The sequence below is a fragment of the Malaclemys terrapin genome, chromosome 24, assembly GCF_027887155.1.
Source record: "Malaclemys terrapin pileata isolate rMalTer1 chromosome 24, rMalTer1.hap1, whole genome shotgun sequence".
NCBI lineage: Eukaryota > Metazoa > Chordata > Testudines > Emydidae > Malaclemys > Malaclemys terrapin.
The window spans coordinates 12,342,362-12,367,955 of record NC_071528.1 but is presented as its reverse complement, the minus strand read 5'-3'; the positions used below and the strand labels follow the sequence as shown (position 1 = coordinate 12,367,955).

General features: G+C 58.7%; 1 protein-coding gene across 5 annotated transcripts; it reads left to right on the top strand.

The window, feature by feature from the left end:
• The first annotated feature begins 620 nt into the window (after positions 1-620).
• PLPPR3 (phospholipid phosphatase related 3) lies at positions 621-13,030 on the top strand. Of its 5 annotated transcripts, none has more exons than XM_054013895.1 (8): positions 621-1,320; positions 4,692-4,811; positions 6,203-6,388; positions 7,009-7,138; positions 8,129-8,324; positions 8,546-8,603; positions 9,242-9,415; positions 9,631-13,030. In XM_054013895.1, the coding sequence occupies exons 2-8, from the start codon at positions 4,737-4,739 to the stop codon at positions 10,930-10,932; spliced, it is 2,121 nt and encodes a 706-aa protein (XP_053869870.1). In that variant the 5' UTR covers positions 621-1,320; positions 4,692-4,736; the 3' UTR covers positions 10,933-13,030. The 5 variants fall into 5 exon arrangements, with proteins under 5 accessions (XP_053869870.1, XP_053869872.1, XP_053869869.1 ...); XM_054013897.1 differs by lacking the exon at positions 621-1,320 and adding an exon at positions 3,058-3,145 and having other exon boundaries at positions 6,203-6,274; XM_054013894.1 differs by lacking the exon at positions 621-1,320 and adding an exon at positions 3,058-3,145.
• The last annotated feature ends 12,564 nt before the right edge of the window (positions 13,031-25,594 follow it).

The following is a 25,594-nucleotide window of genomic DNA, read 5'->3' as shown; positions in this document are numbered from 1 at the left end:
GAGAGTAATTGCACCAGGGGGAGCAGGGGAGATTTGCAGCTTGGTTACATGACAGGCAAAGAGCCTGCAGCAATGGAAGGAGGGAGGTTAGGCACTAAGCCCATCAGATCAGCAAGGAAAGCAAGAGGGGTGCAGTGTTCAAATCACACACAGCTGCTGGCGGTGAAAGGCCAGGGCCCAGGGGAGGCAGCTGCTAGCCAGGGCAAATCGGCTTTCCTGAGATATGAATGCTGGCCTTTCCCACTGATTACCGCATTCCCACCTGGGGCTGCCCTCGAGCAGGGTCTCAGAGCTGAGATCTCCCCATTCCATGCTGGGATGGGAACTTTACAAACCTCAGGGTTATGGGGGTTCCAGGTCTCAGTCCCCAGTACTTAGAGAGGGGATTGGGATTCATGATACCTTGGTTCTATTCCCAGCTGTGGGAGGAGATGTTGATCAGCTGGTTGGGCTAGGAAACTGGGCAACAGGACTCCTGGATTCTATGCCATCACTGACTCACTGTGTGGATCACTTCATTGCTCTGTGCCTCGGTTTCCCCATCTATAAAATAAGGCTGATAATACCAACCCACCACATGGGAGGCTCGCAAGGCCTAGAAAGCCAATATTTATAAAGCTCTTTGAGATCCTTGGATGAAAGACGCTCTAGAACGGCAAAGTGTTACTAAAAAAGAGGGAGTGATCCTGCCTTTGGTCTCGGGAAGGCAGAGCTGGGTTCGGCACCAGCACACAGATCCCCGTGGGCGGGCGCTGATCCTAGGCAGAGTTCCCATAACCTAGTTCTTCCGCAGCTCAGTCCTGGCAAGGGAAGGTCAGAATATGGGGCCTGAGATTTTAGCCAGAACAGAGTCAGCACCAGGCCTTAAGGCCGCCCCGTGCCGCTGAACTTCGTGATGTTCTGGGTCTGGATCCAGATCCCAGTTCCGGTCCCTTCCTAGCTGCCCGTCCCCCAGGCTGGTCCTGCCGTGGAGGCCCTGCTGAGCTACAGTGAGGAAGAGGGGCTGGGATGGAGGCGTGTCTGCCCCACCGTCTCTCTGCCAGGCTGAACAGACCCTAGGGAAGCTGCCGTCTTGCCCCGCCCAGCGAGGGAGCTAGGATGCGAGCATCCCCAGACACAGGCTCAGGCAGCCTCCGTGTTGCTAGGTAACCGGGCCAGAGGATTTTGCGATGCCAGTCACGCTGCTGAAGTTCCCACCCCTCCCTCAGGGCCGCGGCGCTGCCTGCGAAGGGGTCTCCTCATTCAGCGCTCTCCTCCGGGATGGTCAGGCAGGTACCAGGGCCAGATGCCAGGAGGGAGTCCCAGTTTGGGGCCTGCCAGGTCAGAGCCTGGAGTGGTGTGAGGAGGGGCTCAGCTCCAGACCTGGCATTTTCCTTGCTGGGTACTGCTGATTTGTGGGGAGGGTCCCCGGGGGGGGGGGGGGCGGAGGGGCAGCTGTGGGTGGATTGGGGCAAGAACAGGCTTTGGCCCACCATTGCGACGCTCCCACCAGGTACCCTGCTTGTGCCCCCACTACCTCCAGGTGTGATGTGCCGTGAGCAGCTTCCTGAACAACCCTGCAGTCATCTGCACCAGCGGGTGCTTTGAAGGGGGCACCAGAGCAGCCAGTGCAAAGGATTCTGGGGGCCCTGTCTGGGAACTAACGGTACCCAGTAAACATGGCACTGCCAGGCCTTGCTGGAGGGGACAGCAGGGGGGCTGAAATGCCGCAGACAGAGAAGCTGGGCGGAGGATGGGCTGACGGCTGAGTGAACATGGAGCCGGCTGAGAATGGACAAGCTCACTCCAATTGCGACTCCTCGGTGGGGGTCTGAGCTGGGATTTGACGTGGAAATGGCAATCTGGCTGGTGTCTGTGGTCATGCAGAGACCTTGCTGTGCCGCGGTTCTTGTTTCCACGTGAGAGCTGGGGACAGTGGCCTCTGAAACCTTCGGCTCCAGCCCAGGTCGCAGGGGCGGCTCCAGGCACCAGCGCACCAAGTGCGTGCCTTGGGCAGCAAGCCAACGGCGGGCGGCCTGCCAGTCATCGTGAGGGCGGCAGTCAGGCTGCCTTCGGTGGCATGCCACCGAAGGCAGCCTGACTCCCATGCTTGGGGCCGCAAAATACATAGAGCTGCCCCTGCCAGGTGGGGACAGTGACTGTATAGGAATGGTGTAGCCTCCCTTTAAATAGCGTGTGAATCCTCTAGTGATGCCCACCGTGTTCCATAGCCGAGAAGCGCACGCCGCGAGGCCAGGCATGCCGGTGTCCCGTGAGCATGGCGACCTGGGCAAAGCTTCGCCTGTCTGGTTTCTCCAGATTATCCTTGTTGTGTAAAGAGCAAAAGACACAACCGTGGCCAAGGGCTGATCCCAGCTGAGGGCCATCCAGGGGTTCTTATGTGAAGTGAGTTTGGTGGTAGGTCTCCACCCACGCCCAGCCGGCCCTGGGCACTGACCCGCTCTGCGGAGGGACCAAGATCCCGTGGCCCAGGAGTGGGTCCTGGCAGCTGGGCGAGGTGTGCTGGGAACTCAGATCCGCTCGCTGCTGCCCAGGCCCACCAGCTGTGGGTGGGACTGGATCTATCTCCGCAGGGCTGGGATTTCCAGCCGGTGTGGGTGCAGGGAAGGGAGGCCGATGTGTGCCAGGCAGCTAGCCAAGCCCCCCGCATGGCTTCCCCCATCGCCCCCTGGCCAGGACAGGGCTGCGCCCTTGAGTCCCCTGATCTCCAGCTGCGAGATGCACGGGGTGGGGAGAAGGGGGGGGGCGCACGATCGGCCCCGCCCTGCAAGCAGGTGCTTTGGGGGGGCTGAGCCGCCCCTCCCCTTAGGGGGGGCAGGTACCAGCGTCCCACCCGCAAAGCTGTATCGGGGGGGGGGGGCGCTGATTGCAAACCCCCCCCCCCGCTCCTCTTCCTGGGCGCCCCCGCCCGCTCCTTTGTTTCGCTGCCCCGGGCTCGCCATGGAAACGGGCAGGAGCCGAGCCGAGCCGCGCGCACCCGCTCGCTCCCCCCGCCCCAATTCAGCCCGACCCCCCCCCCCCTCCCCGGGCTTTGTGCGCGCTCGCAGCAGCAGCAGCAGCCGCCCAGCCCGGGCGCCCGAGCGGCTCCAGCCCCCCGGGGATCGCGGCGGCCCCCCAGCCCCGCGCCCCCCTTTGTCCGGGCGAGGTGAGTGGCACCTGCTGGCTCCGGGCTCTTCCCCGCCCCGGCGGCCGGACAAAGGGCTGGATCCCGCCCTCTGCTGCAGCCCGGCGGGGGGGGGCTCCATATGGCACAGACCCCCCCCCCCATCCCCAGGCCAGCGGGTCCCACGGCTCGGGTGGGGCTGCCCCCCCCATTCCCCCGAGCCGGGGGTGCGCCCCCTCCCCACCCCCTCCCACGGGTGGGCTCCGGCGGTCCCAGCACCGGGTCCGCTTCCCTCGGGCAGGACTTGGGGAAAGTTTGGGGGCGTGGATCGCGTGGGGGGGGGGTTTGGGTAGCGGCCATGGGGGGGGCAGCTTGGCAGGGTCAATCACCCCCTCCCCCCGGCTGGCTCCGATGGGAAGGTGCAGCCCCATTCCCTGAGCCTGTCACCCGCGTGGGGGACCCGCCCCCCCTCCCCACGGAGCCTGGCTCCGGTCGCGATCCCGCGCCGCGGCACCCGGGCGTTTTGTTCCGTGGGATCCGGGGCTGGGGCTGGCCCGATGGGGGGGGGAGCGCTAGGGGGCGCCCCTCGCGCGTATAGCCCACGGGCTGCAATGCGAGCGGGGACCCTTCCACGGGCTGCAGGTAAGAGCCTGGGCCCTGCCCCGCCGGGCTCTGGCAGGTTGGGGAGCAAGGGGGGGGGGACTCAGACCCCACCTGCAACCCCCCCCCACCCCCACCCCCGCTGGGATTTTGAATACAATAGCCTGGCCCACCTGCTGCAGCATCAGTGTCTTGCAGGGCTCTGGAGAATGGGCAAAGCAGGACCCCCTCTGCAGCTGAGACCCCAGCCAGGCCCTTGGCTTCCCCCAGCCCCCCCCCCTCGGGCGGGGGTGATGGATTCAAGGCACCCCTTGTTTTTCCCCTTTCTCTAGTAATCACCCCGCCCTGCCCGCCTGCCGCGTGGCTTTTTACCCCTCGCACCCTCACCCTCCTTTTCCAGCATCCCCAGAGTGAGCTGTTTAAATCCCACGTCAGCCCCACGCCGGGGTCCTTCCCCCTCACCCATCGATTGCCCCATGACTCCCCTCCCCACCCCTGTCCCGCCTCCGGTCTGTTACAGAACGCAACTCCCCCGGGCTGGGCAGACCAACCCTGGGCTGGGGAATCACACTGACAGCTCTTAGCCTGGGGAAGGAAAGCGGGGCGTGTGTGTCATTGCCACAGGCTGGGGGGGGGGGGGTGGGCAGGACGGGCATGAGACAAGGGGTAAGCGGGAAGGGGAATGAAATAGTTTATGAATGCAGAGCCCGGACAGGAGGGCAACGCGGGTGAGACTGGGTATGAGGTGGCTTGATCCTTCCATACAGCATTCATACCCCATTCCCTCCAGCGCCTCCTGCTGGCAGAGGCCGGGACTGGAGTTGCCGGGAGTCCCCCAGCCCAGTCAGCGCTCCTGCCCTACTCACTCCAGTGCTGGGGTGGTCCTGGAGTAACTATGATCTTCCCCCCACAGACAGCACTCCTCCCCCCTCCCCACTTCCCCTTGAGTGCCACTAAACTAACGCTTGCCGTGTGCCTCGTTGTCTAGACTGACCCAGGCGAGCCCCCGTCGCTTGCCCCCTGAGCCGACACCATGATCTCCACGAAAGAGAAGTCCAAGGCCCCCAAGGATAGCATGACGCTCCTTCCGTGCTTCTACTTTGTGGAGGTGGGTAGAGGCTTTTCAAAGGGACCCAGAGCACAGCAGGGAGGGGGCAGGCGCTGCCTTGCGTGCCACATCCCTGCAGCGAGGCGGGAGCTGAGTGTCAGCGGAATGTGAGATGCTCTCTCCGGAGACAGCTGAGCCCTGCGGGGGCTGAGGACGGGGGGAATGAATGGGAGATGATTCGATTTACACATCTGGAGCTGATTCCGTTTCTGGGGCTGATTCTCAGTTACTCCTTTCCTGTGCATGGGGCCTGGATGGAGGAGTGTTAAGGTGGCTTTAATCTACCTTCGTCCTTCCTTTACTTTGAGGCTGTGGGTGGGTCTGCTCAACCCGTGGGGTAAGTTAGAGCAGCTCTGTGGCTGCTCTATGTTGCACTCTACTTCCCGTGACTCCCAGCAAACAGTGAATACCCATAGTGCAGTGTGCCCTGGCCACACCCCCAGCAATCCCCTGTCTGGGGGTTGGGTGCAAGAGCCCTTGTGCCAGCCCTGCACTGATCAGGGAGACCCCTGGCAGGGCCATTTTCAGGAAGCTGTTTCCACCCACCTTAAGCCCTTTGACTCTGCCAGAGGGGCCCAGTGTGGCCTGAGTGTCACTGAGAACTGAGGCATGTGGCTGCATGTCATGACTGCTCCCTGGGCGGCAGAGCTGCAGGATTCCTCTCTGTGTCTCGGGCTCTAATAAAATCTCTCCCATGGAGACGCTCACCACAAAATGGGCCGCAGGCCTTGAGGGCAGGGGAAGAGGGATCGGTACATCAGGGCTGGCGAGCTCTGCCCCTCAAGCCCCTCTGAGCCACGTTGGAGTGGGGTCGGTGGATGGGCAGAGACGCTAGGCCTAGGGGGAGGAATGAATGAGGCAGAGGGTCTGCTTAACATTTCTACTGCCGCCCCTAGAGACTGGAGCCCGGTTGTGACAGGTGCTGTATGGAGACGTAGGAAAGAGACTGTCCGGTGTTTAGAGCAGGCGTGACTGGGAGTCAGGACTCCTGGGTTCTATTCCCAGCTATAGGAGGGGTGTGTGGCTTAGTGGTTAGAGCAGAGGTGTCTGGGAATCAGGACTCCTGGGTTGTATTCCCAGCTATAGGAGGGGAGTGTGGTTGTGGGGGTGACTGAGAGTCAGGACTCCTGGGTTCTATTCCCAGCTATAGGAGGGGAGTGTGGTTGTGGGGGTGACCGGGAGTCAGGACTCCTGGGTTCTGTTCCCAGCTCCGGAAAAGGGAGTGGTGTCTACTGACTACAGTGACACCCCTGACTTGCCTTAGAGGGTGATTTTGCCCTGAGGCCCTTGAAGGCAGGTCTGTAGCGTGGCAGGGGGGTGAAACTGAGCCCACCTGACCATGCTCCTCCTGACTCACCTCTTTGCTTGCTTCCTTCCTGCCCCTCGCCCAGCTCCCGATCGTGGCTTCCTCCATCGTGACGCTGTATTTCCTGGAGCTGACCGACCTCTTCAAGCCAGCCAAGGTGGGTTTCCAGTGCTACGACCGGGCCCTGTCCATGCCTTACGTGGAGACCAATGAGGAGATGATTCCTCTGCTGATGCTTCTCAGCCTGGCCTTCGCTGCTCCTGCCGCCTCGGTACGTAGCCGGCGCCAAGCCGGGGGGGACTTCTCTTTCCGCGTGGGCCAGGAGGGCTGAGACAAGGGGGCGAGGGAAGGGAGAGGCCTGGTGGGACCTTCTGGAGAGTGGGGTGGGCAGATTCCGCCCAGCCCTGATTTCACCTCCCCTCTTCAGAGACCGCAGGGGCCCGTACAGCCCCAGGCACAGGCTACAACTTGTGCCCCTTCTTCAAAGGCCCCGATGCCCCCTGCCCCAGAGCAGCCCCGGCACCTGGGGTTCTTGCAGAGACAATGCAAAGCTGGGCCAGGTTTCGGGGCCCCTGTGCACCCGCCACCTGGTATGACAGGGCAACGGTAGAGTGTGTGGGAGGGGGATGTGTGTTGTGTTGGGACTGGAGTAGTTGGGAGCTCCCTGCCAGCGCTCCTGCCCTGCTCCCTACAGCGCCCCCTGCTGGGAGAGGTCAGGACTGGAGTACCTGGGCGCTCCCCCTGCCAGCACTCCTGCCCCGCTCCCTACAGCGCCCCCTGCTGGGAGAGGGTAGGACCTGCCCCTGTACCAAAACATCTACATTTATACGCCTCGCTCTGACTTGCCAACAAGCCTGTGTGGCCCACACTGAGTTCTGCTCTTCCCCCCAGATCATGGTCGGGGAAGGCATCATCTACTGCCTGCAGTCCAAGCTGAAGGGGCGCAGTGGGTCGGAGGGGAGCATCAACGCCGGCGGTTGCAACTTCAACTCCTTCCTGCGCAGGACTGTAAGGTTTGTGGGTAGGTTTTGCCGTAGTCCTGGCCTGGAGCCTTTCAGTTCTTTGTATCTGGGGGGGATCCACCTTGTGAAGCTGCCCTGGGCTTGGATGAAGATGGGGCGGCGACGGAGGAGCCTGCATGGGAAGCATGTGCAGCTTGGAGCGCGACATCCAGCAGCATAGAGATCACTGCGGGCTCCAAAGCCCCACGTTCATCCTCCGCGTTAGTGTCTCTCTGCTTGCCCCTGCCGCATGGATGCCCTTGGCCTCTCGCCCCGTCATGGGCCCGCTCCACTGCTCTTGTGCACCACCCCAGAGGTGGCTGCATTTCACTGGGGTTCTAGCCTGGGCCGCGCTTGGGGAGGAAAAGTGGAAATGGAAAATGTTCATTGTCCTGTGGCACTTCCACACCTGGCCTTGGCCAAACCTGGGAGGGGCGAGGCAGGTGGGAGGGGGATTGGGGAGGTGGACGGAGGGGCTGGGAGGAGAGGCAGGTGGGAGGGGTTATGAGGAGGGGGAAGAGGCAGGTGGGAGGGGTTATGAAGATGGGGGAGAGGCAGGTGGGAGGGGGTTGGGGAGGTGGACGGAGGGGCTGGGGAAGAGGCAGGTGGGAGGGGTTATGAGGAGGGGGAAGAGGCAGGTGGGTGGGGTTATGAAGATGGGGGAGAGGCAGGTGGGAGGGGGATTGGGGAGGTGGACGGAGGGGCTGGGGAAGAGACAGGTGGGAGGGGCTATGAGGAGGGGGAGAGGCAGGTGGGAGGGGTTATGAATAGGTGGGAGGGGGATTGGGGAGGTGGACGGAGGGGCTGGGGGGAGAGGCAGGTGGGAGGGGTTATGAAGGGGGGAGAGGCAGGTGGGAGGGGGATTGGGGAGGTGGACGGAGGGGCTGGGGGGAGAGGCAGGTGGGAGGGGTTATGAGGAGGGGGAGAGGCAGGTGGGAGGGGGCAGAAGAACATCTGTGACTCCCTGGTGGCCAAGGCTCTAACCCGTGACCCGCCCGTGATGCCCCCAGGGGTCCACGTGTTCGGACTCTGTGCCACCGCCCTGGTGACGGACGTGATCCAGCTGGCCACTGGCTACCACGCCCCCTTTTTCCTGACCGTCTGCAAGCCCAACTACACGCTGCTGGGGATCTCCTGCGACTCCAACCCTTACATCACCCAGGACATCTGCTCGGGCCAGGACCAGAATGCGATTCTCTCTGCCAGGTACGTCCCGTGCAGTCCGGGGCCAAAGGGCTCGGCTTGAGGGACTCTGCCCCCGATGGTCCCCAAGGAAGGGAGCCCGAGGCCGTCTCTTCTCACCCGCACCCCTGCCGGGGCCCCGCTGCATGTACCACGCTGGGCTCTGCCCGCTCACCGTGCCGCAGCCAGGTCCCTGCCAGCACTAGCCCAGGCTGCTCGAGCTGTCCTTTGTTTCCCTTTTGCAGGAAGACTTTCCCGTCCCAGCATGCAACGCTCTCAGCCTTCGCCGCTGTCTACGTGTCGGTGAGTTCACCCGCCTCCTTATCTCCCCGACTTGCAACCGCAGGCTGATGCAAGTATGTGGAGCCCGCAGACACACGCCTGCCTCATGCTTACAGCTCAGTCCCTCACGCGTGCCCCCGTATAGCGCCTTCCGCAGGCAAGCCACCTCACTGTGCACACACACACACACACCCCCAACACACACGTGCTGCTCCACACACACGCAAACACTTTTTGGTGCCCCCCCAGCCCATGCTCCTCCCCCCATGTACTCCCATACACCTGCATGGACACATGCACGCAGCGCCCTGCCTTATGCAAATGCAAACATACCTACGGTGCCCCCCGACACAATCAAATGCCCCCTCAACACGCACCCATGCGTGCAAACACACAGAGTGCTTTGCTCGCTCGCTCTCTCTCTCACACACACACACACACACACACGCAAAACTGCATACAGCTGACAAGCCTCACCCTCCTGGGACTAGCCGAGGTGCTCCCCCAAACCGGAAGGGCCTGGGCAGTCCATGCAGGGAGGGGGTCACCCACCAACACAGGAGGTCGCATCCTTGGCTGCCCAGCCAGCCCCGTGCATTTGCTGGGCCAGCGCTCAGCCGTGGCTCTGACAGGCCCCCGCTCTCCCCTCCTTTGGCCAGATGTATTTCAACTCCATCATCTCGGACAGCACCAAACTCCTGAAGCCCATCCTGGTCTTCGCCTTCGCCATCGCCGCCGGCGTCTGCGGCTTGACCCAGATCACCCAGTACCGCAGCCACCCTATCGACGTCTACGTGGGCTTCCTCATCGGCTCCGGGATCGCGGCCTACCTGGTGAGTTCACGCCCCGGGGAAGAGCCCGGCTCAGGGAGCTGAGCTTAGAGCTGAGAGGAAGGGCCTTTGCGTCTCCCTCCAGGGGTTGGCTTCCGTCACTGGCATTAGGAGCGATGGAAGCTCCCTAAAAGTGGGAAGCCCGCGGGCGCCGAACTGTGACTGGATGGCTGCCGTGTGGTCTAACCCCTGACCCCTGGCCTTTCTCCCCCCCTCAGGCATACCACGCGGTGGGCAACTTCCAAGCGCCAACCGAGAGGGCCCCGGCCAACCCCCCCACCAAGGACGCCCTGCGGGCCCTGACTCAGCGGGGCCACGACTCGGTGTACCACCAGAATAAGTCGGTCAGCACGGACGAGCTCAACCCCCAGACCCGGCTGGACGGGGTGAACCGCCAGGTCCAGCGGGAGAAGAACTCCCTGGGCAGCCTGAAACGGGCCAGCGTGGACGTGGACCTGCTGGCCCCCCGCAGCCCCATGGGCAAGGAGAACATGGTCACCTTCAGCAACACCCTGCCCCGGGTCAACACCCCCTCCATGGACGACCCCGCCCGGCGCCACATGACCATCCACGTCCCCGTGGACGCCTCCCGCTCCAAGCAGCTCATCACCGAGTGGAAGCAGAAATCCCTGGAGGGCCGGAGCATGACGCTGGCCGAGGAGGCCAGCGGGCACGCGAGGGCTGGCTCAGACTCGGTGGGCGCGGATGAAGAGGAGCACGTCCCCCCCTCACTCTACCCGACGGTGCAGGCCCGCACGGCTGAGCGGGCCGCCATGGGGCCCCGGGTTCTCATCCAGCCCCGGCCGGGGGCATCCCAGCTGGTTCACATCCCCGAGGAGAGCCAAGGCACTGCCAACATCTCGCCCAACAGCAGCTCAGCCGTGCGGGCCAAGTGGATGATGATGGCGGAGAAGGGGGCGGGCCAGCGGGTGGCCAACCCGCCTCGGCTCATGCAGGTCATCGCCATGTCCAAACAGCAGGGCCTGGTGTCCGTCACCCCCAAGCACTCGGAGACCTCCTTGTCCTCCACCAGCTCCGACTCCTCCCAGTACCGCTCGCCGTCAGAGCGGGACAGCTCCAGCATCGTCACCATCGACGCCCACGCCCCGCACCACCCCGTGGTGCACCTCTCCTCCGGCAACGGGCCCTGGGAGTGGAAGGTGGCCCAGAAAGGCTCAGACGGGCAGGACGCCTACGAGCTGAACGAGATGGGCAAGGATTACCGGGGCTTCCGGCCCACCAGGAGCGCCGGCGTCTCCCCGGGCTCCTCCGTCAGCGACATCGAGCAGGACGAGCCGCGCTACGGCAGCGTGGCCACCATCAACGTGGCGCCGGGAGGGAGCGGGGTGGCGGAGCGGGGCGAGGGCATCCCGGAGAATGTGCTAGGCCCCGCCAGCCGGGAGTCCACCCTGCGGAGGAAGCCCACCGGCCTGACGGTCAGCGAGAAGGACGGACACACGGACAACGAGGCAGAAAACTACTACAAGAAAATCCAAGCCAACCGGAGATTTAAGGAGTAATTCCCTCCCCCTCCCCCCCCCGGCTTCCACCCCACCCTGCCCCGACCCAGGGCAGCTGTCCAGAGCGGGGAACCTGCCTTCGTGGGTGTCTCCACTGCTGAACGACACAATCAGCCCGCTTCGTGTGCTGCTGCTTTGGGACGAGGCCAGGACCGGGGTGGGGCGAGCATCCGTCTTTGGGGGGCCTCCGGGGATTTATATACAGCAGCCTCAAAGCGGAGCAGCACGTGGAGAAGATGGTGCGAGCGCCGGATGGGAGGGGTGGACTAGAAGAGGCAGGGACGGCAGAGTTCTTCTCCAGGGTGTTAAAACAACCAGCCCTCCGCGGGACTCCAAATGTCCAACCAGGGGAGGAATTTTCCATGTTTATTTATTTGTTAACCAGGTGCTGACGGGTCCCGGGAGGGTTTGAGTTTGTTCGGCTGTTGCGATGGTGGGGTGGGAGAGAATGAATTACCTTGAAAAGGCGGAATCCAGGAGTCCTGGGCTCCAGCCTTGCCTGTGGATTTATTTGCCTCGCTCGCCGGGAGCTGGCAGCCAACGGATCCAGTCGCCAGCGTCCTGTGTCATGTCCTGCTCCGTCTGTTTTATTTGCAGGGGTGCACGTCCGACCACCGACTGAACTCTGGACACTGTCGGACTCTGTAAATAGCTCCCTGACTGACGCGCGGGGCGTGCGCGGTGGGGAAGGGGCATTAGCCGGGGCTCAAAGGCTTTTCACTGGCTGCCTGGAGATTTTTCAGGGGCCCTTTGTTCAGGCGTCAGTGCCAGCCTGGCCACTCCTTGCCCTCTGTGCTGAGTCTCACAGAGATCCCTCGGGACAGTTGAAGCTCACCCCATGTACTGCCCGTGGGCGGTAAGAAGAGGCTGACGGACAAAGCTTTCCGGGGGGGGCACTTGCCTTAGCCGCCCATCGGCCGAGGACACTGATAAATAACCCTCCGTGCTTTGCTACCAGGCCGTTCAGTCCTGCTGCCGCTTTACCGCCCCGTCCTGGCACAAGTGTGGTGCAGGGCACGGGCGTCCCAGGCGGGATCCTGGCTTTGGAAGAGCGCCCAGGCTTGGGATGGGGGCAACCTGATTGCGCCGATTTAATTGTCTCTCTCGTCTCGCCGTCCCTGGGGTGAGACAGCGATCAGAGCCGCCAACGCGTGGGGGGAGGGAGGAGCAGGGGGCTTTCGCACCAGCCTTGTGATTTGAGCTGGTGGGATTTTTATTTATTTATTTTTTAAATAGCGCGGGAAAGTTTGAGGACGTCTTCGTGATGCTTTTGTCGTTGTCGTTTGCCCCCCCCCATGAAAAATGGCCCCCGGTTCCCATCGAACCCAATCCACAGCCAAGCTGGCCGCCCCTTACTCGCCGTGGGCCTGATCCCAAGCCTAGTGACATCTGACTTCAGTGGGCTTGGCAGCAGGGCCCCTGTGTGGCCCAGGCAGGAGACGGCGATGGGACAGGGGAAGGCGAAGGGACAGGAAATGGATGTTGTCCCCCGTCACCCCCGGCTCTAGCCAGCAGCTGTGTGAGACCCTGTGGCCTTTACTTAGCCTTTGGGCTAGCTGGTCAGGAGCCGTGGGAGGGCTGTGAGCTGGAAGGCAGGTGGGGGAATGGGAGGCATGTGTATGGGGGTGGAGGGTGAGGGGTTGCATAAGGGGGAAATACACTCTCTAGAGAGATGGGGGGTCCTAGCTGGGCTCTGTGCCACAGGGGAGGAGGGTGCGGGGAGCTAACGCTGGGGGGACGGGGAATTGCACAGTGGACTAACAGGCCTCGATTCCTTACATTGCCCAATGCTACCGGTGCAATTAGAAGGGTTCCTCTGATCCTGCAGTGCTTTTCCATTTCTCATGGGCAGCCACGTTTCTGGCTGGCGGGGGAACTTCTCGGGAGAGCCGTGAGGATGGAGCCCAGCCTGGTCCCCCGGCAGCGGCCAAGACAGGGCGCGTCCCCCCCTTTGAGGGAGCTTCGTGGCTGCTGGAGCTTGGGGCGGGGAGTTACAGGTGTCATGGTAGGAAAGTAAGCCAGTCCCCAAACTGTAAATGCATCTGTCTGGCGATGGCTGAACCTGCTGTGTTTGTAAGGAAATAAATGAATGAACCTGTGTCTCTCTCCACGTCAGCCTGGTTGCGGGGGGAAGGCAGGCTGTTGTCTGGCAGATAAGTGACTGGAAACCGTGTTAAAATTCCATTGCCCCAGTGTGGGCATTTCCTGCCTGTGATGGAGTCGTCCCCCGTCCCCCCATCGCTCTGCCCGCTGCTCTTTGCCCTTGTGCAAAGTTGTGACTTGCCCCTGGGCCGCATGATAATGCTTCTCAAAAGGGACCTTTTTGCATCGGGGATCCGAACCGATGGTGCCATGTGGCCTGTGCTTTCGGAAGAGAGGCAACCCCTGCATGAGCCCCCATCTCGCCTGGCCTCACCTCACCGGCTAGGCAGCCACGCGGGGCTGGGCTGGCCGTATACTCGACGGGCATCATTCTGGGCACTGCTATGGCATCGTTATGCCAGCTCCCATGGTGCAAAGGGACTATAAAGCTGGGCAAACTGGCCAGCAGGAAATTCCACTAGCACAGCGAGAATCTGTGAGTGGCATACGGAGGAAAAGAACCCAGGAGTCCTGTCTCCCCGGGCCCTACTTTACCCACTAGCCACTCCCCTCCCAGAGCTGCAAATGGTACCCAAGCGGCTTGAGGTCCACTCCTCTTTGCTTTAACCTATTAGCCCCCACCCACTTTCTTCCTACAGCTGGGACTAGAACCCAGGTGCCCTGATTTCCATGCCCCCCGCCACCACATGGGAAAAGCATCCACTGCCCCTATCCGGCGGGAGCACCCCTTTCTGACTCGGCCTGGGGCTGCTCCCAGAGTGTTACTGGTTTGCTAGCAGCTCTGGGGGTCTATGAATGCAGGATCCCCAGCGTGTGGGCTGCCGGGCCTACAGTTCGCCCAGCTCCACCAGGCTCTTCAGTCCAACCTGCCGCTCCCTTGAATCCCGTTAAAAATCAATTCTGGCCAATGCTCGAGCCAGCTGCTGGACACAGCTCCGGGTAGGGCCTCCCCGAATCGCCTGATCACGCCGATGTCTCTAGCAGCCTCCCCTCGCCGAGCGCTGGGCCCCCCATCCCGCTTTCCTCTCCCCGGCTCCACTTCATCCCAAACAAAACTGGTGGCCTCCGCCCTGCGGATAATTGCACGGTGCGCTTGGTGATCGCTCACCCTGCTGCGGCGGGTTGGAGGAGACTGGAGTCTGTTTCCGCTCACTCCAAGCCGCCGAGTCTTTCGTAGCTGCTGTCAAATGTTCCCCCTGCCCAGCTTGGAAAGCTTCGCTCACCAGCCCCCCAAAGAACTAATGACACCTCCGCAGAAGGGGAGATGGGCTCCATTAGCAGGCAGGTGACCGGCAGCTACGGCTGGGCCAGACTTCAGCGCCACCCTCTCCCAAAGCACAGGCCTTCCCTCTCTTTTCCTTTAGCTTTCCTGCCCTGTCCCCCCCGCCCCCCCTTCCACTGTAATTATCAGTTGCTCTTTTAGCTTTTTTGGTCCTAATTTTAACTCCCAGCACATCTGCCGCCACCTCCGCTGCGCCACACGTGTCATTTATACAGCAGTGCCGACCGGGTTCCTGTTGGCAGCGTTTGGCAGAGGCGTGCGCAAGTGCTTGACGAAGCCGGCGCAGTCTGATCATCTGGGGAAACTGAGGCACAGAGCTGTGACATGACTTCCCCAAAGGCCAAATAAAGAACAGAAACCCAGGGGGCTTGACTGCCAGGTCTGTGCCCACCCCCAACCACTCCCCTCCCAGCGCTGGGAAGAGAACCCAGGAATCCTGGCTTTGTCGCCGGCGCTAACCACTAGCCCCAACCCTCCCAGAGCCAGGCGTAGAACCCTGGCGCCCCTGCCAGCTCTAACCCACTAGAAACCGGTGCCTCTCCTGAGCCTCGGGGAGCTAAGAACCCAGGTCTGGCTGCCAGTCCCTGCTCTAACCCCTAGAGAGAGAGCCCAACGCCTGCCTCATAACACTGACACTACGAATCAGTGATGCTGGCCGCCTTGTGCAAGCTAATGCTGTTCTCCTGCCCCCCCCCCACAGTCCCTGCCCCCACACACACACCAGGGGAGGGGCAGGAGAGTAGGGCTTATGAACCAGCTAAACCGCTCTAACCCCAAAGCCAGCTGCTCCGATGTTTATGGGCCAGGTCCGCGTGGGTGGAGCCGTGCACATGGGTGTGAGTGACCGCGTGTGTCTTCGCAAGGCCAGCCAGGTGCTGCAGGCCCCCGGCGGGGCCTGACGCTCAGGCTGGGTTGAAGTAAATGCAGGGTGGGGGGAGAATGGTGCAGAGATCTATGGAGGGGAGGGGGAGGGAGAGGAAGCCCTCACACCCCACCCCTAGTACTTACAGAGCAAGCGGATCACCGCATATGTTTAATATAAACAGCTGTGGCGGGGAGGGGGGATTAACTGAGCCCAGAGCTGGGCCCGGGGGCGGGTGCCACCAGCAATCACCTTCCTGACCTCTCTGCGTGGCCCGGCCTGGCTCTCACGCCCACTCAGGAGCCCAGACGGAGGCGTGCGGCTTTGCCGGCGTGCAGCCGGCAACGTACACAACCGTGTCGAGACATTCCCGGGCTCTGGAAAAGCCCCGTGCAGCCTCCCCAGCCTCGCTCGCCCACGCGCCTGGCTCTCCGGCTGGGCGCTGCAAGGGACGCGTGGAATGCCTGCGTGCAAATGGGCAGAGACCAAGGGCGCCATTTGGGGGGAGGGTGGGAGCCCCCCCCCGCATTTCATACAGGAGGTGTGCAAGCTCCCAGGGGGAGCTCTTAACTACAGCCCCCAGCATTAGCGTGACATGTGAGTTCTGCAGAGGAGCGGTGCCCCGGGCGGGGGGTGGTCAGTATTTTGTTTACAAACAGGGTGATTAAGCTAAAGGTTGGTGATTGCATTAAGGATCTGGAAGTTTAGCCTGTAAAAGGGGAATCCCTCTGTGGAGGGGGGAGGGGGTGTTTTAGAGCAAACATGGGGGGGGGGGATCTCAGAAAAAATACAGCAATGCACTGAGCCCCTCAGTGAAGTTGAGCAGGGCTGTTCTCCCCATTGTACAGATGGGACACTGAGGCACGCACAGACTAAAGGCCAGATTTTCAAAGGGATTTAGGCACCTAGTGAGATTTTCAAATGCACTTAGAAGGTTTGGTGCTTTGGAAACCCCATTGATGCCTCGCTGCAGCTTTGGCTGCCTAAAAACCTTTGAAATCCGGTCCCTAAAGCACTGGCCTGGGGTCAGAGAGGAAGTCCATGGGGGGGGGGGGGAGTAGAACCCTGGTCTTGCTCCCTAGCCAGCAGACCAGCCTCTCTCTGCATGCCACAAATAAAAAAAAACAGGCCTCTAATAGAGGGGAGCAAAACCAAGGCAGCCGGTTCTCTGAGACGCCAGCAAACAGTCCCAGGAAGGCTGGCGAATGAGAGGCAGATGAGAGGAGCTCACGTAACGCCCAAGGGGTGGCAGGTTCTGCCCCGCGCTGGGGTATACAGCAATGGGTGCTGGGCAATTTTACATTTTAACTGAAAACCATTTTGTTCAGGCGTTACGTTTTTTGTTCTGCGTTTGAGACAAGGAAGGGATGAGAAAGGGCTGTATGCGCATCAGGTGTGTTTATGCCTCAAATGCTTCGGGTTTCAGCTGCGTTCAGGCCAATTCCAGAACAAAGAACAGAAACTGCAACCACAGAGGCCATAAAGTCGACGATTATTGTCATGATTTGCCTTATTGGCTGGGCACCAGCTGTTCAGAATAGGTCAGAAAATCCAGGCCCTGAGCCAGTGCACATAAACTGAGTAACTTTGGCTAAGATGGCTCAGATATTTAAGTATGAGGTGCATAGTCATTGACCACACCTGTTAGCACATGGTCACGGGGATGTTTATAGCTATGAGTAGAGGCACTGATGGCACTAGACGTTTTAGCTGATTAAGATTTAACCCTCCAATTTTCTTTCTAAAGGAAGAGCTGCCCAGAGCTCCTGGGTCTGTTTATTTTCCTTTCCTGCCTGCAGTGGCCCTGAGATACCTCAGAAGTATCCGTTTTTTTTTTTTCTCAACTTTAAAATATAGAATTTTCTTGGTGTTTGGTTTTAAATATGCCCCTGTGAGAACTGCAACTCAGTCGCTGTGGTGTTGTGTTTAAGAGCTGCCTAAGTAGGCTTTAAACAGAAGTAAAAGCAGTGGGGCCAACTCTCTGATTTTGTCATGAGTCCCATGATTATTGTTTTCCTTAAAGCCCCAGCTCCTGGAGTCAAGTGGATCTGTGATGATTTCAGCCTTCTTCCGTAAAGAAAAACAAAGTTTGGGTTTGTTTAGTTTGGAAAAGAGAAGACTGAGAGGGGACATGATAGCAGTTTTCAGGTATTTAAAAGGGTGTCATAAGGAGGAGGGAGAAAACTTGTTCACCTTAGCCTCTAAGGATAGAACCAGAAGCAATGGGTTTAAACTGCAGCAAGGGAGGTCTAGGTTAGACATTAGGAAAAAGTTCCTAACTGTCAGGGTGGTTAAACACTGGAATAAATTGCCTAGGGAGGTTGTGGAATTTCCATCTCTGGAGATATTTAAGAGTAGGTTAGAGAAATGTCTATCAGGGATGGTCTAGACAGTATTTGGTCCTGCCATGCGGGCAGGGGACTGGACTCGATGACCTCTCGAGGTCCCTTCCAGTCCTAGAATCTATGAATCTATGAAGTTTCTAGTCCTCGTGGCTGTGGAGAAAGCTTCAAAATGAGACCCCCCAGTGCTCCCTAAAGGCTCAAAAAACAGACGGTAAATAAAAAGAACCCCAAATCTGTTATTTTTACATGATCTCATGATTTTAAAGCCAATCTCATGATTTTTGGTGAGCCTGATTCAGGATTTTTGACCATTTGGGATTGGCCATACTGTGAAAGTGACTGGAAAGTGTCAGTTTCACTCCTGTTTAAGGTCAGTTTCTAGTCTATTATTTATAGTGAGGTAACACCCCTAGAGCCCTAGGCAGGTGCAGTCTAAACTCACGGGGCCTTGCCCTGGTAGGATGTTTCCGAAGTTAAATGATCTATTCCATGCTTGGTGAACTGCAAAAAAAAAAAAGTGATAGAACGTCATGTCGATTTTTGTACAATTGTTTCAATCGTTGTATTCAAGAGTTAGTCACAAAGACAATACATTCAACTTTTAAACCAGTGTTCCTTAAGTGACGTGGCACAAGATGTGAGACCGTGTTAGTGTTAGAGCTGAGTGGGTCTAATAGTTATTAAATCCTCTTTGTTTATATCGGAATTAGACGCAGGGCTCCTGTTAGCTAATTTCTAAATTATTATCTGCAAAAAAACTCTGGAGTTTTCAGGTGCCTAAGGAGCCCTTAGAACACAGTTAAAATTGCCCCCCCCCCCAATCTGAACCGGCGCCCCTAGCAGAGGAGGCTGCAATGGGGCTCAGTGGCTAGATAGGTGGCCGGACACGGAGCTGTTCGACAGACAGATTTGCAGGGGGATAGGCGGATACGCTGCAGACGCTCCTAGAGCATGTGAGCGAAAAGCAACCCTGCTATCTCTCAAGCAGTTAGCCCAGACCCCGGCTCTCGGGCCTTGCAGCGGCAGGCTCCCCGCATGCCACATCCGGGGCCCTGCTCCCAGCTGCGGAGAGCACATGCTGCAGGTGAACCAAGCCCGTCCCCAGGGGTGCTGCTCCAACAGGGCATCTTACCCCCGGGCTGGGCTCATTCCCAACAGCCGCCTTCACACTCCTGGCCTCCAAGGAGCTGCAAGATTACCCCATCCAGGCAGAACATGGGCTCTGGGCTGGAAGGGGAGGCGCTGGGGGGAAGTGGGGGGTGTCACAGAGTTCTCAGGGGTTTGGGGGAGGGGCTGGGTCTAGTTTTATTATTATTCTCTATTTTTTTGGTCGCTAGAGGGGAGGTTTTGCTCATGGGCTCCATCTGGCACGTTTATTTTTAACCCAGCGGAAGGAGCCCAGCACCTGGCACATAGCGGGGGCGGGGAGGGGAGCCCGCCGCTCAGTGCATTAGCAGCAGCAGATTGAGGCTTTATCCTTAGCAGTTTTCGTATAGATCCCCAAAGCACTTTAGGACCACAGGCGCTGCCAGCCTGGAGTCCATCTAGCCCTGTCTGCCGTCTCCAGCTGTGGCCAGTGCCGGCAACCTCAGTGGGTCGGTGTCATCGTCTCCGTTTGACAGATGGGGAAACTGAGGCACCGAGCAGGCCAACACTGGACGACCGGGTATTTGCAAAGGGGCAGCTCGTGCAGCAGGGCATTGTGCCCACGGAAGGAGCAGTCCAGCTTGAGAGGAATGGGGCCAGGAGTGCCTGGGTTGCTACTGGACGGGGTGGTGGGTTGGAATGGCCACGAACCTCTGAGGGGGAGTGGCTGCTGGCAATGCAAGATGCCCCATTGCCGTAGCCCTCCCCGTGCTGTTTGAACAAGGCGGGAGAGAGCCCCAGCTATGAGACGGGGCTGGCCCAAGCACAGAGAGAGCCGGACGCCCTGGGCAGAGCTCCTTAGGCTGCAGGGGGACAGAGCAGGCAGGGGAGTGGCTGCTTCATGCTGCTGTCAAAGCGTAATCTCTCCTTTGCTGCCCTGTAATTCACAGAGGGCTGGAGGTGGGTGGAGGACACCCCCACCCACCCCTCCAGGGTCTCACCCCTTTCAAAGCCTGGAAGAGGCAGGAGTAGGCTGAAATGCCGATAAAGGGGGATTCACCAGCAGGGCTGCTGGACGTAGCCTGAAATGCCGATAAAGGGGGATTCACCAGCAGGGCTGCTGGACGTAGCCTGAAATGCCGATAAAGGGGGATTCACCAGCAGGGCTGCTGGACGTAGCCTGACCCTGTGGTTCTCCCTGGTTCTCAGGCTCTGAGCTGGGGCTGCTTTGTGTCATCTCATGGGACCTTCTTAAAGCTGGGCCTGGACCCAGCCGTCGTGGAGGGACCGGCTTGCTGCCCCGGGGGGATTTCGGCTTGGATTCTGAACACCCTTATAGCGCAGAGTTGTCGGGTTGTTAGCCCGGGGCCATTACTCGTGCACACACAATTCCCCCCTGCGCCCCACACCAGATAATGTACATTCGTCCCTGTGCCAATAGGGCGGGCACACGCTGCTGCTCACCCGTCCGAACAGGCCCGCAGCATATGCCGACCTGGCTGCATTCGCTGCACAGGTGGGTACCAGGCCGAGGCAGGCCCGAGGCGGGAAAAGCTCATGCACCGGAAGCGCGTGAACCCCCAGAGATCCGGCAGAGCTCACGGGAGAAACCCACTTTGCAGCAGTTTCTTGCCACGTTGCCATGACAACAGCAAGGAGCTGTGGGCCGGAGCTTGGCTCCTGGAGTATTGTGTATCGGGGGGCGGGAGGGCTAGTGGAACAGCAGCCTTCGCGCCCTCCCTCCGCCCAGACATTGATCGCTCGCGTCGCAGGGCGTTTTGCTGCTCTCAGCATCTATTGCCCAATCTCCGCCATGCAATGTCTCCGCAGGGCAAGTAGTTAGAGCCTACTGTCAGGATTACCACCCAAATCCTCTTCGTGCAGACATAGCCCTCCCCAGCAGGGGGCGATGGCTCAAAAGCCCTCCTATTCCTTTGCCACCACTGCTCTCAGAGTGGGCTCAGGTGTTTTTATCACTGGGTTGTGCTGGGCTGCCTGGGGTTAGGCAACAGAGTGGTAAAAAATGCTAGTGATCCCACTTCTGCCACCAGTTGCACTGATATCAGTGCAATTGGTGCAGGGGACGTCACCCCAATGCTCATTTAAAGGGCCTAGTCATTCTGTCTCTCTTCACTACTTGGGTGCTGCCTAAATGACCATGGGCATGAGGCAAAAGGTGCCCCCCCATTGTTCCTCTAATGGGGTACATTGCCACTAGAGCATGAGCACGTGAAGGAACCCTCCAGCATTCTGGCCAGAGAGAAGACTGCCTTGGAGTGGCTACATCACGGCCATTCCCAAAGGCCTGATCCAAAGCCCATGACCTCCTTTTTTATTTGGATCAGGCAGCCCAAACCTCCACCTCGGGATTGATTCACACAGCCCCTCTCCTGGTCCTGGGAAATCCAAGGAAATCGCTATTGCCAGCTAGCGAGTCAGCCACCCTTCCGTGCCCCCACGCCTGACTGGAGAGAGGAAGGACAAACCCAGGCTCCCCTCCTCGCTGCCGGGGGCGACAGGATCATGTTCCCAGGAACAAGATCAGCAGCAAATACTCTCCCTGCATTAGTGTCTGGTGGATGAATCTGATGCAGTCGTCTCCCTGTCTCCAGCAGGGACAACGGCCGCTGCAATCCTGCCGCAGGCCAGCTGCTCGGCACGGGGAACAGCAGAGTGCAGAGCCTGGGCCCTTAGGGGAACGATGACTGAGGAGCATTGACAGACAGACTCCCAAAGCAGAGAGGTGACTTGGATGCAATCACCCTCACTCTGGACCAGTTTGAGAACGTTCTGTTTGTTCATGCCAGCGTGCTCTCCTTGGTTGGATACCAGAGCGTGCACCTAGACAGCCAACAGCTGGACCTAGGACCTTTCAATGACAGGTAGGGGCTGAAAAACCTTTGTGGATCTGGACCGAAGAAGCCCTATAGGGGGAAACAATGAGAGATTCAAACCGCTGCAGACCAGCCACTAGAGGGGGACAGAGAGCACACATACGGTGTTGTCCTTTCGACACTGCCGACGGTTTTACGTCTCATGAGTACGACTGTGGCTAAAAAGGCTGATGCGTGCGAGCCGGTCCTTTCCGCCTGACGCGCGTTGCGCGCTCCGGAGGAAGGGATTACAGCCTGTGTCTGCTGAGCCGGCCCCGGTTTACAACTCGGCCTCTGTGCCTCAAGATCCAGACGGGGATTGCTCTCGCACTGGGTAACGCTGCCGCTCACCAGCGGGACCCAGCCGTCCCTGGCGACACCCCGCTGGCAACGTCAAGGTTGCCCTGTTTCCAGTTATTCTTGACGTGTCACTTCTGGCCGCCTCCTGGGCGGTTGCCCGCTTTCACTTGGCCAGCTCGAGCCAAATGGCGTTCCGGCATCGTCCATCCTCAATACGTGACCCGCCCCGTGTAACTGTGATGTGCTAAGCCTGGCTTCCATCCCTTTGGAGCGACTATGGTCCAGAACAGGGGTAGGCAACCTATGGCACACATGCCAAAGGCGGCACGCGAGCTGATTTTCAGTGGCACTCACACGGCCCGGGTCCTGGCCACCGGTCCGGGGGGCTCTGCATTTTAATTGAATTTTAAATGAAGCTTCTTAAACATTTTAAAAACCTTATTTACTTTACATACAACAACAGTTTAGTTCTATATTATAGACTTATAGAAAGAGACCTTCTAAAAACATTAAAATGTAGGACTGGCACGGGAAACCTTAAATCAGAGTGAATAAATGAAGACTCGGCACACCACTTCTGAAAGGTTGCTGACCCCTGGTCCAGAATCTCGTTAGTGGTCACTTTTTCCTGCCATCTGATGCAGAGAAGGGCACGCAGATCTCGCAAATGAAACGTATCCGGAAGCTTAACATGATGCCTATAGCAGGTCCAGGTCTCACACCCATACAACCAGTTGGGCAGCACAACCCGCTTTACAGGCTTTTAGCTTGGTTTGAAGTTTACCACCACCCTGCTGCCAGGCGGCCGGATGATGAACTGGCTTCGTTGGTACGACTTGTCAGGTGCTTGTCTAGGGCAAGCTCCTTTGACAATATCCCACAAAGGCCGCAGAAGGCTGTGACAGCATTGCGCTGGGCGTTGCTGATTATGACTTTCGGTTTCGTTGAGGGTGTCCTCGGAGCTGGTTGATACCCGACCTCTGTCTTGTTCAGATTGTCAGCCCGCACTTTTCTGCTGCCCCTGCAAATCTGTCCATAATCAATTGTAGAGCATGTGCCTGTCGCGTACAGGTATCGGCATACGGCAGCTCATGAGCGCTGGCTTCAAAGACCTTTGTGGATGAGCGCCGTCTGCTCAGCTTAAATCATTTTCCGGAGGCTCAGAAACATATCCTGGCACCAGCACTCAGGCCTCTTGGTGCAGCATCGAGCATTGCTGCTCAAGACTAGACCGAAGAGATTATAGGAGGGTGGACCAGTTGTGCAGCCCTGCTTTACATCATTAGTGATAGGAAGTGGGTCAGACAGAACCCCATCTAGGGCGAGGCAGCACAGGTATAGCCCAAGGCCAGACAGGAAGTCTGTGGCAGAGCAGGGATCCCTGGCTAGTGTCCTATCCACTGGACCAGTCTTCCTCTCTATTGATAACAATATTCACCTACTTCCCAAGGCTTGTTGCAATGCTTAATGCATTAATGTGGTCAAAGCTTCTATGGTAGGTACTATATAAGTGCAAGCGATGATCTCTCTCTCTCTCTTTCTCTCACACACACACTCACACCCTCCCTCCCTAACCATTCCATATGTTCTCAAAAGGCATAGACATCTGAAGTACCCACTGTTGTCTGACAGGCCAAGGTATTCTTCCCTTTCTGTCTTAAACTCTTGTGTAGCGCTGCTGGACACTGTTAAACAGCTGCTGTGTTTTACCCCAGAGGTGGCTGCATTTCAGCAGTGAGCCAAGATGCAATTCGCACATCTACTGTTCATAGCAATAGGAGTTTAGAAAGCACTTGAGGATGAAAGAAACGCTGGGAATACAAGATCACAGAGGGCCCAGTTAACACAAGAGATCGGCTTGGGCTGGCTCTACCAATCACTTCTCTACCAGCCCGGTCATTTGCTGCAGAATTTAAAGCTTTTATGATTGTTTTTTAAACACGTTTTTGGTTGCAAAGCAAACTCCCCCCAGGTGAGCTGAGGCTGCGCTGTTTGACAGTCTGCAGGCCCAGAGGCCATGCTCCTCAAAGGCGTTTAGGTTCCTAACTTCAATTTAACTCAATGAAAGTTAGGAGCCTACATACCTTTGAGGATCTGGGCCATAGAAACCATGGCAGTGGCTCTGAGAGAGGTGTGAAGAGTCCACATTCATCTCCATGGGTGTTAACTCTGAAGCTTAATGATGACACAACAGCCACACAGACCCCCCATCCTGCAGACATGTACACAGAAACAGCATGATAGCAGCACACTGTCCCTACGGGAACAAACAGGTGCATGTGGTCTATATTTATTTGTAGTATAGCAGCACCTACAGACCCCAGCTGAGATGAGGGCACCCTTGTGCTAGGCGCTGCACAAAGTGTAAGAGACAGACCATAGCCGTCTAAATAGACCCTGGCAAGGAAGTATCAGCACCTCCATCGTATGGATGAAGAACTGAGACAGACAGAGTCTAAGTGACTTGCTCACCTCACCCAGTGCTCAGGGGAGGGCAGGGAATTGAACTGCGAGCTGTTGAGTCAGACCAGTACCTTAGCTACAAGACCAGTCTTCGGCACAGTACAGCTATGGCTGCATGCAGTGGTCAAGTCTGCCTTGCCAGCCCCTGTGTTTACTCTCTGCTGCTCCTTCTCCTGGGCCCGCAAGCCCCTACCCCAGCCGTTGCCATTCAGTGTCCCAGAGGCTGGGCACAGCAGAGGAATTTCCCAGAGACGAATTCAAATTCCGCTCAGCCTACCTCCATTTCCCCAAAGCTCCTCTCGAGACCGTGGCAGAAAAACTGAATCAGACCCCGACCCCTGCTCATTGGAGCATCTGCTCCCATTTGTCACGGTTTATAATTCCGCCCAGGGGGCACTGGCTGTTACGCACAATATCCAGCGTCGTCCTTGGGGCTTTGCAAACAGGGAATGAGAAAAGCCAGGAAACGAAGGGAGTGGAAAACCAGCCCATGACATCAGGGAGTAGAGCCGGGTTGTGATTTATTCTGGGTCCCTCCAAGGGTGTGAAGCCAGGTCTGATCAGATCACAATTCTGGGCCAGCATTAATGTAGGCATACGTCTAACAAGCCCAGCGCGTGGCTATCAGAGAGTGAGCTAGGAGTGATAGATGGATGGGTGTATATGGGGATGTATGGGGTGTGTGTGTGTATATATATGGGGATAGAGAGACAGATAGGGGGTAGATAAGCAGGATAGATTTTTGTCCTCAGACAATTTGACCCGGGTGGGTAGCAAAACCCGGAGATAAAAGGGAACTCCGATCGTTCCGGAGTTACTGGCACATGTGAATTTTTTTAATGCCAATCGGTCAATGAGCACAGCAGCCGCCCCCTCCCGGGCAGAGCTGCCCAAGTGCCTCGGTGCACGGGGGAGGGGAGCAGCGCCAATAGAAAGAAAACGAGCTCCGATTCCATTTGGGGCGAGCTCCCCAGGGCCGCCCTTGGCCCGGTGTTCTCTTCACTTATAACACGAGCCCGTTGGCCTCCAGTGTCAGCCCCTCATTGGCCAGGCCCCACTCTGGGACCACCTCTGCAGTGCCAGTTTCCATCAAGTCCCCCACCCTGGACGGGCGCCGCTGACTCAGTCTGACTCTGGGACGTGAGTTTGCAATCGCGTCCCACCTAGGGCCAGCCCCCGAGCCGCCTGGTGGCTGAATGACATGGGAGGGAACATGGAGGAAGATTATTACTGGGTATTGAGCTCCCGCTATTGCTCAGTACTATAGGAAGCGGGCAGGACTTTAGTCTCAGTTATATTAAGCCCCTTTCGGCCCCTCTGGCAGTGTAAAAGGACCTTACGGGGGTGG